Source organism: Globicephala melas, chromosome 15 (assembly GCF_963455315.2).
Source record: "Globicephala melas chromosome 15, mGloMel1.2, whole genome shotgun sequence".
Classification (NCBI taxonomy): Eukaryota; Metazoa; Chordata; class Mammalia; order Artiodactyla; family Delphinidae; genus Globicephala; species Globicephala melas.
In genome coordinates this window covers 34,100,585-34,116,205 of record NC_083328.1, presented here as the reverse complement: position 1 = coordinate 34,116,205, position 15,621 = coordinate 34,100,585, and the positions used below count along the sequence as shown (strand labels likewise).

The following is a 15,621-nucleotide window of genomic DNA, read 5'->3' as shown; positions in this document are numbered from 1 at the left end:
CCACCGCCAAGGTCACAGTTGTGTTAACAAGAAACGTTTTTATTTTGCTTGCAGTAGCTTTTTGTTAATTGCACAAAATCATGTTTTATTTTTGCCATTTAAACATTATCACACAATCCTATTCTGAAAGACAAATGTTCATTAAAAACAAAGCAAAAATAAAAATTCACAACCTTAATTACCTAGAAGATTTGTCATTTAAAGGAGGTTTAAAGGAAAAAAAAGGGTGGTGGAGGAGGGGCTTTCTTACAAGCTTTTTCACAAGTGTCACATTTTTTCCTTAAAAGGGAAGGATTTCAAAACAAAGGTGAAATAGCTTAAACAAATATTCATAAAAAGGAACTTTACAGAATTGTCAACAATATTAAGACAACATTGACTAACCAGTTTCATTACAGCATCTTCCCCCACCCCCACCCCCTAGTGTCCGGCTAGGACTAGCACAGGCTTTGTGTTCAGACAGAAAAGAATTCAAAATCCCAGTGAAATTAACAACTGTGCCAAAAACCACGGGCATCTCCCCTGCCTTCCACCCATGTCTTCTGAGATCCCCTGACCTGGGTTCTGATCAGTGGAAAAGGGCCAAGGCTGTGAGGGGGAGGGGCCCCACACCAGCGTGGCCACCTCATTGTTTATCATCACATATTCACTATAATTGCTGACCTTCTGCGGTGTGACTTTGGAAAATCCAACCCATGCAGAGGGAGAAAACACTGACATCCTTTAGGTAACTTCTCCTTGTTCTTATGCCACATTCCAAGCCCCTCTGGTCCCCTATCCAAGGAGAAATGCTAGGGTCTCGAGGATGTCTTAGATCTGCCTCTGAGGGTCAGGTAGCTCTGGTTCAGTCAGGCCTAGTTCTCCTCTTCCCTCCCAACAGACCCCAGGACCCTGAAAGCACCGAAGACCAAGCTGCTGGCTGAAGTGCAGACACTCATTCCTGTTTCAAGAGCTGAGCCTAAGAAATGGTCATCGTTGGTCAGGTTGGGTCTGGACCAAAGAAGGAAGAGACAGAAAGCAATACTGTCTCCATGAGAAGAAAAGGGGGAGGGGAGGAGAATGGAGAGAGGTGGGCATGCAAGGAACTTGTGCAGGGATGGGCTGGAGAAGGTGGGACTGCTGTGAGGGGATGTGGGTCAGAGTGGCTCTTCAGAACCAGGTGAAGGGTCTGTGGCGTAATGGAAATAGGAAGGAACCCCATACCCCTCCCTCTTCAATCCTCAGTGCTGGCCCTCAGGACCCCCTTCCTAAGGACTGGAATGCAAATCCAAATACTACAACAGCCTGGTGAGGAGTGAGCACCCTTACACCAAAGCAAGGAAGTCTGATCCCAGCCCAGGCTCCACAGTGACGGTGACTTCCGGGCAGGTGCTGAACAGCAGTGAGGAGAGGGCTTCTGTGAAGCTCACCTAGGGGCGGGCTGTTTGCTGCTTTCCCTGGAAAGCCAGAGCCCTGTCTTCGCTTGACTCTGCCAATCCCTTTTCAGCTCACAAAGGCATTTATGGAGAGTTGGTTGCACATTGGTAGCTTAAACATGACAATCCTCATCAGCTGGTCACCTGAGGTTGGAGGGCCCATGGGACCCTCGGTTTACAGTCTGCTGGCTCATCTTGGCCCAGAGCCTCTCTCTGCGTGGGATCCAGTGGGGGACAGTGGACAGAACCACAGCCTCTTCGTTGTGAGGGAAGCAGTGGGAAAGCTTCCACTTCTCACTGCTGATTCTAGTTCCTCAGCTGGAAGGGGTTTGAGATAAGACAGCTTGGAAAAAGGGGAAAAAAAAAAAGCCAGGCAGCAGTTTCTGGGCAGCTTCTATCCTGGGGCGAGAGCCAGTATGGTGGGTTGTGTGTGTGTGTGTGTGTGTGTGTGTGTTTGTGTGTGTGAACACACAGCCACCTAGTCCAAGGCCGGTGCCCAGCTCAAGAGCTTTCCCACAGGCCAATCCTGCTGACACCCCTCCCCTCTCCAGGACCTCTAGGGGAGGAGCGACGCTGTGTGCTGTGCTGATGGCAAGTCTCAAAGTCTGTAAAAAAGAAGATGGAGACAGGTGGACTGGTCCAGAGTTAAGTCCCAGGACCCCAACTCCATGTGAGGAAGAGGGGGTCAGAGGGAAGATGGGGGGGTGGGGGTGGGGTCAAGGGCTTAGTGTATATAGGCTCGGTACACGGCAGACATGTCATTGTCAGACTGGTCCAGTGCCTTGGCTCTTTTGTACACCTGGAAAAAAACGACATGGGCTTAGTCTGGCCACAAAGCTGACTTACAGACACAGATCTGCTTCCGAGAGGCGGTTCTCGATGTGGTTAGGTAGGTAGGTTCTGGAGTCTAGGCTGTCTGGGCGTGACTCCTGGATCACCCACTGACTGGCCTAACCTTGGACAAAGTGCCTCAGTTTCTCTGTGTCTCCACCACTGCTTCTTGACTTTATGGAGAAGGTAACAGGGTTATTGTGAGGATTAATGGAGTGAGGAATATAAAGGGCTCAGAGGCAGGGCTCAGCATTGTTAGTAGTTATAATCATGTTCCTTCCTGCTCCAAGGACTTCCCATGTTATTCTCTGGGCCACTGTCCCTGTCCTTCCCTCAGCATTGGCTGGCTCCTTCCCAATCAGCTCCAAGGCCTTTCCTGACCATCCCATTTGAAGCAGCAGCTGCACCACTTTACCCAGCCACCTCCATCCCTTTACTCTGTTCCACTTTATTCATAATTCTAACCTTCTGCAATTCTTACTTGTTTAAACATTTATGTGCTTACTTTGTGCCTCCTTCCATTAAAATGTAAGCTCCATAAGGAAAAGAAGGGGCTGCACCCTGTGTCCCCAGAGCCTAGCATGGTGCTTGGCAATTAACAGCCACCCTAAAGGTACTAGACGAATATGAAAGAGTGTGAGAAAAATTAAAAAGCCATCATTTAACAAGGGCAGCACAACATCCAGTCATGTTGAAAAAAATGCAGCTGGACACAGGTTCCTCCCACACAGTTGGCTGCCTGCATTTTTTTCTTTTTCTAAACATGATGTCCACTACAGCTCAGGTGTAGCTGTCAACTCAGAATGAAGACTAAATAAAGACCTTTTGAGATAAATGAGAACTAATCATTGCCAGCAAACCTGCATTCAGGAAATGCTAAAGCAAGTTCTTCCAGCTGAAAGGAAAACAATACCAGAGAGAAATTCAATTCTTCAGAAAGGAAAGGAAAGTACTGGAAATGGTAAGTTAGAGAAATAAGAACTTATTTTTTCTCTGAATTTCTTTAAAATACATATGACTACTTAAAGCAAGACATTCTGACAATGGTGGGTTTAAAACAAAGACAAATGTAACACATAGGACATCTGTACTCTAAAGCAGGGGTTCTCAACCCGGGATCATTTTGCTCCCCACCTGGAGTGACATTTGGTAATGTCTGGAGACACCTTCTATGAACTGAGGGGGTGCAACCGGCATCTAGTGGGTAGAGGACAGGAATGCTGCTAAACACCCTGCAGTGCACTGGAGAGCACCCACATCAAAATGTCAATAGTGCCCAGGTTGAGAAACCCTGCCTTAGAAGATGAGGGAGGGAGAGGTAAATGGATCTACATTTTATGTAAAGAGGTCTAATCTAGGATGTGAAATTAAGGATGTGTATAGCAATCCTTAGAGCAAAGACAAAAATGATGCACTGTTAAAAAGCCAATAGATAAAATGGAATTAAAAAAATATATATTTATTTATTTGGCTGCGCTGGGTCTTAGTTGTGGCACACAGGATCTCGGGATCTTCACTGTGGCATGTGGGATCTAGTTCCCTGACCAGGGATTGAACCCGGGCCTCCTGCATTGGGAGGGCGGAGTCTTAACCACTGGACCGCAAGGGAAGTCCCAATAAAATGGAATTCTAAAATATATTCAAATATCCCAAAAAAGGGATATCCCAAAAGAAAGGAGGAACAGACAAACAAAAGCCAGAGTGGACAAATGGCAATCAAATGATAAAAGAGTAGCTCTAAATCCAACCACATATCAACAGACTTCAAGACAAAGACTAAATGTTAATGGACCAGTTAACCTCAAGATCCTGAACTCCAAACAGTGGCCAGAAAGTGCCGTGCTCCATCAAGAAATTAACCAAAATGTCTGTTTCCAAGCCAACGAATCCTGTAGTCAAGGGAGAGGCAAGTGGAAATCACCTCACAGAGAAGTGCTCCCAACACAAGCCACCATGGAACCCTTCAGAAGTAACCACAGTTACAAACTCATCAACGAAAAATTATACAACACACGAGGAATTCCACTACCAAGAGAGAACCTGAAGGTAAGAAAGGAGGAACCTGAAATTGTACTTCAAACTGGAAGAGTGAAACAAGTACTCTGAGATGTTCAGACACATGAAGGAAGGACAGAGACACAGAATTCAAGGACAGAAGATTATAAACTATGAAAAGGCAGGTCTGAAAAGAACAGTACTGTGTATTTATTTATTTATTTATTTATTTTTGGCTGCGCTGTGCGGCTTGCAGGATCTTAGTTCCCCAACCAGGGATGGAACCTGGGCCTCCAGCAGTGGAAGCAAGGAGTCCTAACCACTGGACAGTCAGGGAATTCCCCAGTACTGTGTATTTTTACTTCTTCTTTGTCTCTATAGAACAAGCTACTTGAAACCTCTATTTAACTTGAATAAAAATGCATATAGTTTATAGCACTTGGAAGACAGAGTCTCTAAAATAAATGAATCTGTGTGATTCATGTATGTACGTGTTTCACAAAATGTAGATTTTTAAAAATTTATTTTATTATTTTATGTTTTGGCTGCGTTGGGTCTTCGTTGCTGTGCGCGGGCTTTTCTCTGGCTGCGGCGAGCGGGGACAACTCTTCGTTGCAGTGCGCGGGCTTCTCATTGCGGTGGCTTCTCTTGTTGCAGAGCACAGGCTCTAGGCTTGCGGGCTTCAGTAGTTGTGGCTCGCAGGCTCTAGAGCACAGGCTCAGTAGTTGTGGCGCACGGGCTTAGAGGCTCCGCGGCATGTGGGATCTTCCCGGACCAGGGCTCGAACCTGTGTCCCCTGCATTGGCAGGCAGATTCTTAACAACTGCACCACCAGGGAAGCCCAAAATGTTGTTTTTATTGTAATTCTATAGTAAAGACAAATATTGCTCAGCTTTTTTTTTTTTTTAAGCTTATACTTCTATCAGATTGAGATAAGAAAACTGAACTTCTAAAAAACTGTTTCCAAAAAGTGCCTATGTAGGTGCTTAATAGATATCATTCAAAAAAAATGTTAAGGACTAAACAATCCAATTAATAGGCAGACAGTGTCAGAATGGATAAAAATGCAAGCCCCAATTATAGACTGTCTACAACAGACACAATTTTAAAACAAAGGTTGAAAGTAAATGGATGGAAAAAAATACATCACATGGAAATCGTAAGCATGAGAAGGCTACAGCAGCCATATGAAAATCAGACAACAGACTTCAAGACAAAGATCAAGGTGGACATTTCTTAATAACGAAAGAGCAAATTCATCAGGAAGACATAACAAGCATAAATGGCTAAGAGCCCAATAACAAAGACATCAAGCAAAATGGACAGAATTAAAGGGAGAAACATGATCCCACAATCAAAGCTTGAGGTTTTAACATCCCTTTCTTAGCAATTGAAAGAACTAGAGAAAAAGGTCAGTAAAGATAATCTGAAAAAATACTACCAACCATCTCAACCTAATCGATATGTGCAGAACACAGCACCCAACTGCAGAACACGCAGTCTTCTTAAGTGAACATGGCACACCCACCAAGACAGATCATCTGCTGAGCCACAAAACAAGTCTGAATCAATGTAAAGAGTTAAAATCCATATGTAGTATATTTTTTTAGATCACAGAGATACATTAGAAATCAATAACCATTAGGTATCTAGGAAACCCTTCAGGGTTTTTATTTGTATTTGACAAATAATCCACAGGTCAAAGAAGAACTCCCAGGGAAGTAAGCATGGCTCGGAGGAAATATACTTAGAAAAGGAAGGTCTAAAATCAGCAACCTAAGATTCCACCTTGAGAGGTTAGACACAGAGCCAAGCCAAGCCAAAGTAAGCAGAGGGAGGAGTGCAAGGGAAACAAAGGAGGGCTGCTGGGACTAGCACCGCGGCCTCCTGCTGTTACCTCATTGGCTGCAGCTGCCATAGGAGTCGGATGGTTGACGGCATCACCCAGCGCAATGGCTAGACGGAGATCCTTCTGAATGTATTTCAGGTAGAAATCAGGCTTAAAGTTTCCTTGTAGGATATCTGAGGAGGGAAAGTCATTCATCAGAAGATCTGAAAGGATCCTAAATAAGAAACCACCTGGAGTCCTGTCAGAGGTCAATACCTAGCATTTCCTCCCCCTTGGACACCCAAGAGACAAGTTCCCAGCCTGTAGCCCCAAATCCTATCTACCATGTCTCCGGATGCTCTCTGACTGGGGGCCTGGACTGACTGGAGTGGGTGCATCATTCACACACAATGAGCCCCTGAAGAAGACACTGTTCTGTGACATCTGCCTGACCCAGTTCCCAGCTTCAACCAAAACTAAAACGCAAAAGAGAGGCCAAAGGCAACTTACTTTGGCACTTCTGGTCCAGGAAGATGCTGGCCAACTGTCCCTGATTGAGGATGTCCAAGAGTGTCTGCTGGGACTGGCCTGTCACTTGGGCCAGGGTGAGCCCCTCAGCGATGGTGGCCATGAAGCTCCCCTGGACCATGTTCACGATCAGCATCATCTTAGCTGCGTTGCCAACCTCACCTGCCCAGGGCAAAGAATCGTGGTCACATCCCAAGAATCCTGTGGGGAGAGACTTTCTGCCCACCCTCACCCCTGCTTGGACCCACCTCTACACCCAGGGGAGGCCCCATTCACCTGCCCCTGACAGAACTGGCTCTGACCCTTCTGGCTCTTCCTCCTTCCAGGCACTGACTGTGCAAGTCAAAGGAAACCTTCCCACGGGGGCCCCAGGCAGAGAGGCCATGCGGGACTGACGGTGTCATCAGGGCGGTCTAGAGGGGATGTGGCCCACCCAGCCTCCAGGCCTGAAGTGGCCCGACAGGTGGGCAGGCATGTTACCTAGAAAGAAGGAAGTCTTCCCCATTGCCTGGAAGCAGCTGCTGCAGTCCTCATATAAGCCCCTGTCTCCGGCCGCTAAGATCACCAACATCCCATCATTAGATAGCTGCTGATTCCCTGAGACCGGGGCTTCCAGAAAGCGGCCCCCCCTGGACACAATCACCTGGAAAGGAAAGTCACAGCTTCTGGAGGCCTTGCCTCTCATGAAGGTCTTGGGCAGGAAGCAAGGAGCATACTGGGGCAGGAGCACTTGACCCTCCACGCCGAGGCCCCAAAGCTGATGCCCGTACCAAGGTGCTGGACTGACAATGGGAGGGTCAGCAGACTGTCCTCCACCAGGTGCCTGAATCACATGCAGTAGACAGAGAGAAGCTGGGGTGTCCTCATAGGCTCCCATTTACTCGTAATTTCTCACAAAGACCAAAGACTATAACCAACATGACAATGCCAATGGCGTGGTTGACCACACTTCCTAAAGACACTGTCCTACCTTGATTTTAGCCACCCGTAGAATGCACATGGGCCACAAATCACCACCCCCTCACTTGGGCCCAGTGGCTCAGCGTGGTGGAATACTCTGCTAGTATCTGTAGAAAGCTGCTTAACTCAAAAAGGCCCTGCTGGCAGCCTAGATTTGCTTCTGAGAGGCTGGCAGCTATAGGACCCAACGCCCATCCCAGCCAGGAAACAAGTCTCCTTTCACAGCCACTCAGACTAGCTGTAGATCTGAAGGCAGAGAGTGAAGACAGGCTAGTCCCAAAGTCTCTGGCTTTGGCTCTAGAGTAACTAAGTTGCCCACTCTTCGGCATGGTTAGCCTGGGTCTTGGGCTCCAACTGAAAGGATGCTGGAGGGCCAGCCCGAATGAGGCCGCTACCTGGGCCAGCTCGGTGACTGTGTCAGCATCCACCGTTGACATGTCCACGTAGCACTTCCCGGGGCGGATCCCTTGCAGCACACCACTGGGGCCCAGCACCAGCTGTGGGGACACAAGGGAGAAGCAATAGCCCAGGCTCCCAGCCAGACACCCAGGAGTCCCTTAGACCTAAGGTCAGCGTCCTGCTGATTTTTTGGCTCATTTCCCCAATAGAAGCTAAATATTAAGGCTCAAAAGGGAAGAGCATGTAATTAAGCAAGGGAAAGAGGAGAATTTATGGTATGCTCCCATTTATCTTCAAAAAGAACATGTGTGTTTCTTTTTATTAAAAACCTCCCATTGAAAAGATGGAACCTCACTATTTATTTTTTTTGGCTTCTTTGGATTTACTTGGATTAGTCCAGTCATGAGTTTAACAAGATGACTACTGCACTTGAACTTTTAAAGCATACAAATACAGCGATAGCTAAACATAGGAACTTGTCACATGGACCACAGGCACACCAAAGCTTCCAGCTCAACAGGAATACATTAGCCTGTCAGGAACCATTTCACATTTCAGCACAGACCTCAGGGACCCTCATCAGTTTCATTCTTTGTTCTGAATTAAAGGAAGTCTGTATTCAATCTATGCAAACACCCTTCACAATGGGAGATGGCCCCCAAATGGGAAATCCACCGCCCCACCCCTCCCCCAATGCAAACACTCACTCAGTGCTCAGGGGAGAAGGGGAGGAGGCCAGCCAGTTTTCCCGGCCACAACCTGAGACGCTGAGGGGAGGGAGGGGATCCTTACGTCCTTGGCTGCCTTTGGATCCGACACGCAGGCAAACGTGATGTCACAAGTTGAAACGACTTCAGCGGGGGTTCTTCCTAGGCGGGCCCCCTCCTGGATGAACAAATCACACTGCAAAAGTCACAGATCCTAATGTGAGCTGCAGGCAGTGCACAACACACACACCAGCCAGGCCAGAGATGCAGTGCTCAGTCCTCCGGAGTGGCCTTCCAAGGCAAGAGGCAGAGACTGTGAGCCAGGGACCCCAGCGGGCAGTCTGACTGCTCAGGGAAGTGGACGGAAGCCCCTTAAGCACAGTCTTGTGGTTTTTTTTTTTTGGCCACACTCATGTGAGACCTTAGTTCCCTGACCAGGGATTGAACCCACGCCCCTACAGTGGAAGCGCAGAGTCTTAACCACTGGACTGCCAGGGAAGTCCCCAGTCTTGCCTAGGAGGATGTTCCATGTTCTACTTCACAGGAGGCACAAAACAAACGTCTGCTGAAGGTTTTCTGAATGAAGAACAGGATGTGAATAGTACTTGTCTGCCGCTCTTTGTGGCTGTCGCTGTCTTGGCTGTGGTGAAATCTACCCAGTGCCCTGTGAGCTGGGGAAGCAGGGCTTGGGCTAACAGGTTGCCATTCCGTACTGAATTGTTTCTGGCGGGGGGGGGTCTACAAGCACTAATTTTTCTTTTCTGAAAATTAAAATCACTAGAACATCTCATAACAAAATACATCATTAACATTTTGCTGTATTTCCTTTTTCTTTCTTTTCTTTTCTTTTTTTTTGCGGTACACGGGCCTCTCACTGTTGTGGCCTCTCCCGTTGCGGAGCACAGGCTCTGGACGCACAGGCTCAGCGGCCATGGCTCACGGGCCCAGCCGCTCTGCGGCATATGAGATCCTCCCGGAGCGGGGCACGAACCCGTGTCCCCTGCATCGGCAGGCAGACTCTCAACCACTGCGCCACCAGAGAAGCCCTGTATTTCCTTTTTCTAAAGGCATTTCAAGAAAGTATTTAGAATAATTTGGACCTATTATTTTGCATCTAATTTTTAACATTTTATATGATTACATCTATCAATATTATAGACTTTCATAATTACTGTTTATAACGCATGGCTGCAGGATACTCCACTGAGATATATACCTGAGTTTACCTAATGGATCTCCTGCAGTTCAATATCTGGCCTGATTTTAATTATAAATGAGCCCAACAAATATCCATCTCTTCTATTTTTTGAATTTAGATCTCTGTAAGTAGAATATAACAGGCTCCAAAAATGGTTTTAAAAAATGTAGACAAATGGCTTTCGAATAAGGCTGTGTCCATTTATAACGATCTCTGGCAAAGTCTCAAATCACCAACACAGAGCACATTTTTTAAAAACAACAAATAAGTACACATAAATACATTAAAAACTTGTCCTACTAGATGATTTAACAAGCCAAAAATGGCCACTTTCTGCTTGATATATTCTGATTACTCCTGATTACTAAATCTCTTTAATACCTCTGTTTATTGTTTCCTCTTTGTGAGCTATTTAAAAATCTTTAAATCATTACTATACTATTTGTTTAACAAGAAATTCCACTCCTGGTTTTATACCTAAAGAAAACAAAAACACTAATTTGAAAAGATACACACACCCCAAATGTTCATAGCAGCATTACAATAGCCAAAATATGGAAGCAACCTAAGTGTCCATCAACAGATGAATGAATAAAGAAGATGTGGTACACACACAGACACACACACGGAAGAATATTACTCAGTCATAAAAAGAATGAAATTCTGCCATTTGTAACAACATGGATGGACCTAGAGGGTATTATGCTTAGTGAAATAAGTCAGACAGAGAAAGACAAATACGCTACACTATCACTTATATATGGAACCTAAAAAACAAACAAATAAATGAATATAAATAAAAGAAACAGACTCATAGAACAAATTAGTGGTTACCAGTGAGGAGAGGGAATCGGAGAGGGGCAAAATAGGAGTAGGGGACAGTACAAACTGCTATATATAAACTAAATAAGCTACAAGGATATATTGTGCAGTATAGAAAAATATAGCCATCATTTTATAATAACTTTAAATGAAATATAACCCATAAAAATACTGAATCACTATGCTGTACACCTGAAACTAATCTACCAATGTAAATCAACTATACTTCAAAAAAACCAAAACCAAACAAACAAAACCCCCAAAACCCCCCACAAAAACTAGGGAAAAATACATAAAAATTGTTAGGGTAGTGGGAAATTTTTAGAAATACAAAATTTTTAAATTCCAAAAAATAAAAAAAAAACGAGTTGGCATACTTTTCAATTATTTTTCGTTTATTTTTTGTTGTGAGGAGTATTATCAAAAACTATTCATGGGGTGGCTGGGATGAATTGGGAGAATGGGACTAACATATATACACTACTATGTATAAAACAAACAGCTAATGAGAACCTACTGTATAGCACAGGGAACTATACTCAATGCTCTGTGGTGACCTAAATGGGAAAGAAATCCGAAAAGAGAGGATATATGTATAGGTACAGCTGATTCACTTTGCTGTACAGCAGAAACTAATACAACATTGTAAAACAACTATACTCCAATAAAAACTAATTAAAAAAAATATTCATCTTGGGTTTCCCTGGTGGTGCAGTGGTTAAGAATCCACCTGCCAATGTAGGAGACAGCGGTTCAAGCCCTGGTCGGGGAAGATCCCACATGCCACAGAGCAACTAAGCCTGTTCACCACAACTACTGCGCCTACGCTCTAGAGCCTGTGAGCCACAACTACTGAAGCCCGCATGCCTAGAGCCCATGCTCCGCAACAAGAGAAGCCACCGCAATGAGAAGCCCGCGCACCACAACAAAGAGTAGCCCCTGTTCGCCATAACTAGAGAAAGCCTGCATGTAGTAACAAAGACCCAACTCAGCCAAAAATAAATAAATAATAAAAAGAATCTGCCCGCCAATGCAGGGGACATGGGTCTGAGCCCTGGTCCGGGAAGATCCTCCATACCACGGAGCAACTAAGCCCATGCACCACAACTACTGAGCCTGAGCTCTAGAGCACGTGAGCCACAACTACTGAAGCCTGTGCACCTAGAGCCTGTGCTCCGTAACAAGAGAAGCCACTGCAAAGAGAAGTCTGCGCACTGCAATGAAGAGTAGCCCCCGCTCACTGCAACTAAAAGAAAGCCTGTGTGCAGCAATGAAAACCCAACGCAGCCAAAAATAAAAAAAAATAAATTTATTAAAAAAAAATTCACCTTTTTCCTTAAAAAGACAGACTTAAAAAGATCTATGTTAATAATTTTGTTTTCTTCTGGTTTTTCCTTTTGAAAGAAATGAGGGTAAGCAGCAGAGCTGTCTGATTCCAAGCCCAAGTTCATAATTGCTTTGCTCTACTGTCTTCCCATAAATTAATCTGGAAAGAATGGCCACGTTTATAACAATTAAGCTTTCCAATCAAGAAAACAGGATGACCCGAGGCACTTCTATCAAATGGGAACATACTTATAATGCAAACCCTTAGATTCTACCGATGGTCTGCAAGTATGCATGTCTAGATTTCCTGGTTACCCTGGCCTTGAATCAGAAATATCTGCTGAAAGGGCCTCTGAGATCTCACTCCTGACTCAGGGCCCCACAGCACCTACCCAATGCCCAGCACCTGAAGCCCACATCTCTTAGCATGGCTTTCAGTGCCCTTTCTCCCAGGCTCCCTCAACTCTCCAACCAGTTCCTTATTATTCTTGAAAAGGGCGGTTTTAACAAAGTGAACTTCTTACTTTGCCTAGAACATTTTTGTTTATTCAAATCCACCAGCTCTACTACCTCCCTTCATTCCAGCTCTCACCTTGCTACACACATGGGATGCTCACCCCATCATTTCACAAATATATGCTTAGCCACACCGTGTTCCTCAAGAGGCTGGTTCTTTCTTGGTCTCTTCGTTCCTGGCAAATACACTGCTTTAATTTTCTGGTACTTAGACTATGGTTCTTTATTTCTTTAATTTTATTTATTTATTTATTAATTATTTTATTTGGCTGTGTTAGGTCTTCATTGCTGCGCGTGGGCTTTCTCTAGTTGCGTCGAGTGGGGGCTACTCTTCGTTGTGGTGCACGGGCTTCTCATTGTGGTAGCTTCCCTTGTTGCAGAGCACGGGCTCCAGGCACACAGGCTTCGGTAGTTGTGGCTCGTGGGCTCCAGAGCACAGGCTCAGTAGTTGTGGCGCATGGGCTTAGTTGTTCCGCAGCATGTGGGATCTTCCCGGACCAGGGATTGAACCTAGGTCCCTTGTGTTGGCAGGTGGTTTCTTAACCACTGCGCCACCAGGTAAGTCCTAGACTATGGTTCTTTACCTTTTCCTGGATGGGAACTTGATGGGAGCCTGGCCTCTCTCCATTACAAAAGACTTGGAATTCCATTTCAGGGCATGCACAGACCCCTTGAATCCATGGACCACCTGAGGTTAAGAACTTCTAAACCTGTCCTGTCCCATATGGTAGCCACTAGCCACAGGAGACTGTTTATTTTTAAGTGAAACAAAATTTAAAATTCTTCAGTCTACTAGCCATGAATCAAGTGTTCAAGAGTCACATGTGGCCAATGGCTACCACACAGGCCAGTGCAGATATAGGACATCTCTTTCACCACAGAATGTTCTACGGCACGGTGCTGTTAATACAATCCAAACACAGAACATAGTGCAGCCATTAACAAGGACGAAGCAGATCTGTTGATACACACTCTCCATATCAATGATTACACACACACACACACACATACACACACACACACACACACACACACACACACACACACACACACACACACACACACACACACACACACTCTTGCATGTGCATGGAAAAACCTGACAGGTTTTTTTCCTATTACTTATTTCAGGTAATGGCAGAGAGGGAAAATTTCCACTTCATTTTATACCCCTGGGTGTTTTAAATGTTCAGTTTTTATGATAACGTCCTACACTGGTGTATCTACACCCCCACCTGCCTGAACTAAGAGCTTGGCTTCTACTCCATGGCATGCAGAACGATGAAGAGAGACAGGAGGGAGAGTCCTATCCTTAGTTACCCCAAGGGTCAAGGCTCTGTCCCACCCCACCCAACAAGCACCACTATGAATGCTTACTTTCTCTGCAGTCCGGTTCCAGACAGTCACCGTGTGACCCATTTTTAGCAAGTTGGAGACGATGCCACTTCCCATGAGGCCAAGGCCCAAAAATCCTATCCTGAAAAAGAGAGAGACTGATCAGTTCAAGGTGGGGGGTGGGGTGGGGGAGGACAGGGTGAGATCCTGAATGCCATACAGGCTCTGCTTCCTCATAAACCTGGGGAGCCTCACCTCAGACCACCAGGAACGCTGCTCTGTGGTGTGCTGACACCACCACTGCAGAGCCAGCGGTAGTGCAGGCAAAGCGTGCCTTTTCTTATCATGCCACTGTTCAAAAGTGTTCATAAGTTTAAACAGGCATTTTAAAATCCTCAACTGCCACTGCAAGAAGTATGACTCATATGGTTTATGGCAAATCTCCCAAATCATTTCCTTGTTGCTTTGATAGAAGGTCTGAGCTTACAATTCCATTACAGTGAGAAGGCAGACATTTATCTTCAGATCCTGCAACAGTTCCTGATCAGCCACCTCGAGTCATAGGTCTTGAGATGCCAATTTAAAGCACCTTGGGATCCATGACAAGTTAACAGGAGAAGTAAGTACGGAGCCAGCCACCTTCCTCAACTGCAGGAGTCAGCATCCTGGTGCTCACCTCCCCTTCCCAGCTCCACGCCCTGCACCACCTTTGCACTCTTCGTGCCGTCAGCAGGGACAGGCCTTGCCTCGCTTCTTCAAAGCCTCACCTGAGCTTTGGAACCAATCTTTCTTTCCCAGTGCATGGATTCTTCTCCTGAACCTCTTTCCTCCCGTTGCTTCTCTACCCTGGCCTGTCCTTCTCTCCACCACGCCTTCTAACTGCAGGCCCATTATGATCCTTCTGAATCTGAAGTACTCAGGTGGACAGTATGTTTGGCTTACCTTCACTTCCTACAGCTTGCTCCTTCCTACAACCCCTAGAACTTGGGAGCTACAAGCTGCTACATGCTTTTATAGATGATTTTACCTTGCCCAAATGTCTCTTCTTGGTTCTTGCACTTCTGTAACTCTCCTTGCATGAGACATGGCTAAACAATGCCTCTTTCTTCATTTAATTAATTTTTTGGCTGCGTTGGGACTTCGTTGCTGCACGTGGGCTTTCTCTAGTTGCTTTGAGCCAGGGCTACTCTTTGTTGCAGCGCGGGCTTCTCACTGCGGTGGCTTCTCTTGTGGAGCATGGGCTCTAGGTGCGTGGGCTTCAGTAGTTGCAGCACATGGGCTCAGTAGTTGCAGCACGTGGGCCCTAGAGGGCGCAGGCTTCAGTAGTTGTGGCACGTGGGCTCAGTAGTTGTGGCTCGCGGGCTCTAAGGCGCACGGGCTCAGTTGCTCCACGGCATGTAGGATCTCCCCGGACCAGGGCTTGAACCCGTGTCCCCTGCATTGGCAGGCGGATTCTTAACCACTGCGCCACCAGGGAAGTCCTCTTTCTTCATTTATTACCTCATGTTCTTGTTTTCAGCTTGTGTTTCTCTCAGCTCTAAGATCCTCTGCAGCTTCTTCACTTTGACCTGTGTTATCCTTTCAGTATTTTCAGTCTCCTGCAAGTCATATCTGCAGCCACCTTTTCAAACTGGCTCAGAGGTTCCGCTATCATTGCTGGAATATGCACTCTCATACTCTCTGTCCCAGCCTGCTCTCAGTCATTTGAATCAAATGCTGAAAATGGAACCCACCACCACCTTCCTCACCAAATGGCACCCT

General features: G+C 46.0%; 1 protein-coding gene across 4 annotated transcripts in view; it reads right to left on the bottom strand.

Moving 5' to 3' along the window:
• Nucleotides 1-18: 18 nt before the first annotated feature.
• GLYR1 (glyoxylate reductase 1 homolog) overlaps nt 19-15,621 on the bottom strand; it is a 36,472-nt gene continuing 20,869 nt past the window's right edge. The window contains exons 10-16 of one of the 4 annotated variants that reach the window (XM_030883872.2): nt 13,903-14,002; nt 8,749-8,859; nt 7,953-8,054; nt 7,078-7,240; nt 6,580-6,759; nt 6,139-6,263; nt 19-2,214 (exon numbers count right to left, since the gene is read on the bottom strand). In XM_030883872.2, coding sequence (XP_030739732.1) covers nt 2,140-2,214; nt 6,139-6,263; nt 6,580-6,759; nt 7,078-7,240; nt 7,953-8,054; nt 8,749-8,859; nt 13,903-14,002 — 856 coding nt within the window. In that variant the 3' untranslated portion in view covers nt 19-2,139. The remainder of the gene's footprint in view (nt 2,215-6,138; nt 6,264-6,579; nt 6,760-7,077; nt 7,241-7,952; nt 8,055-8,748; nt 8,860-13,902; nt 14,003-15,621) is intronic. The other 3 variants (XM_030883873.3, XM_030883874.3, XM_060284044.2) reach the window with 3 other exon arrangements.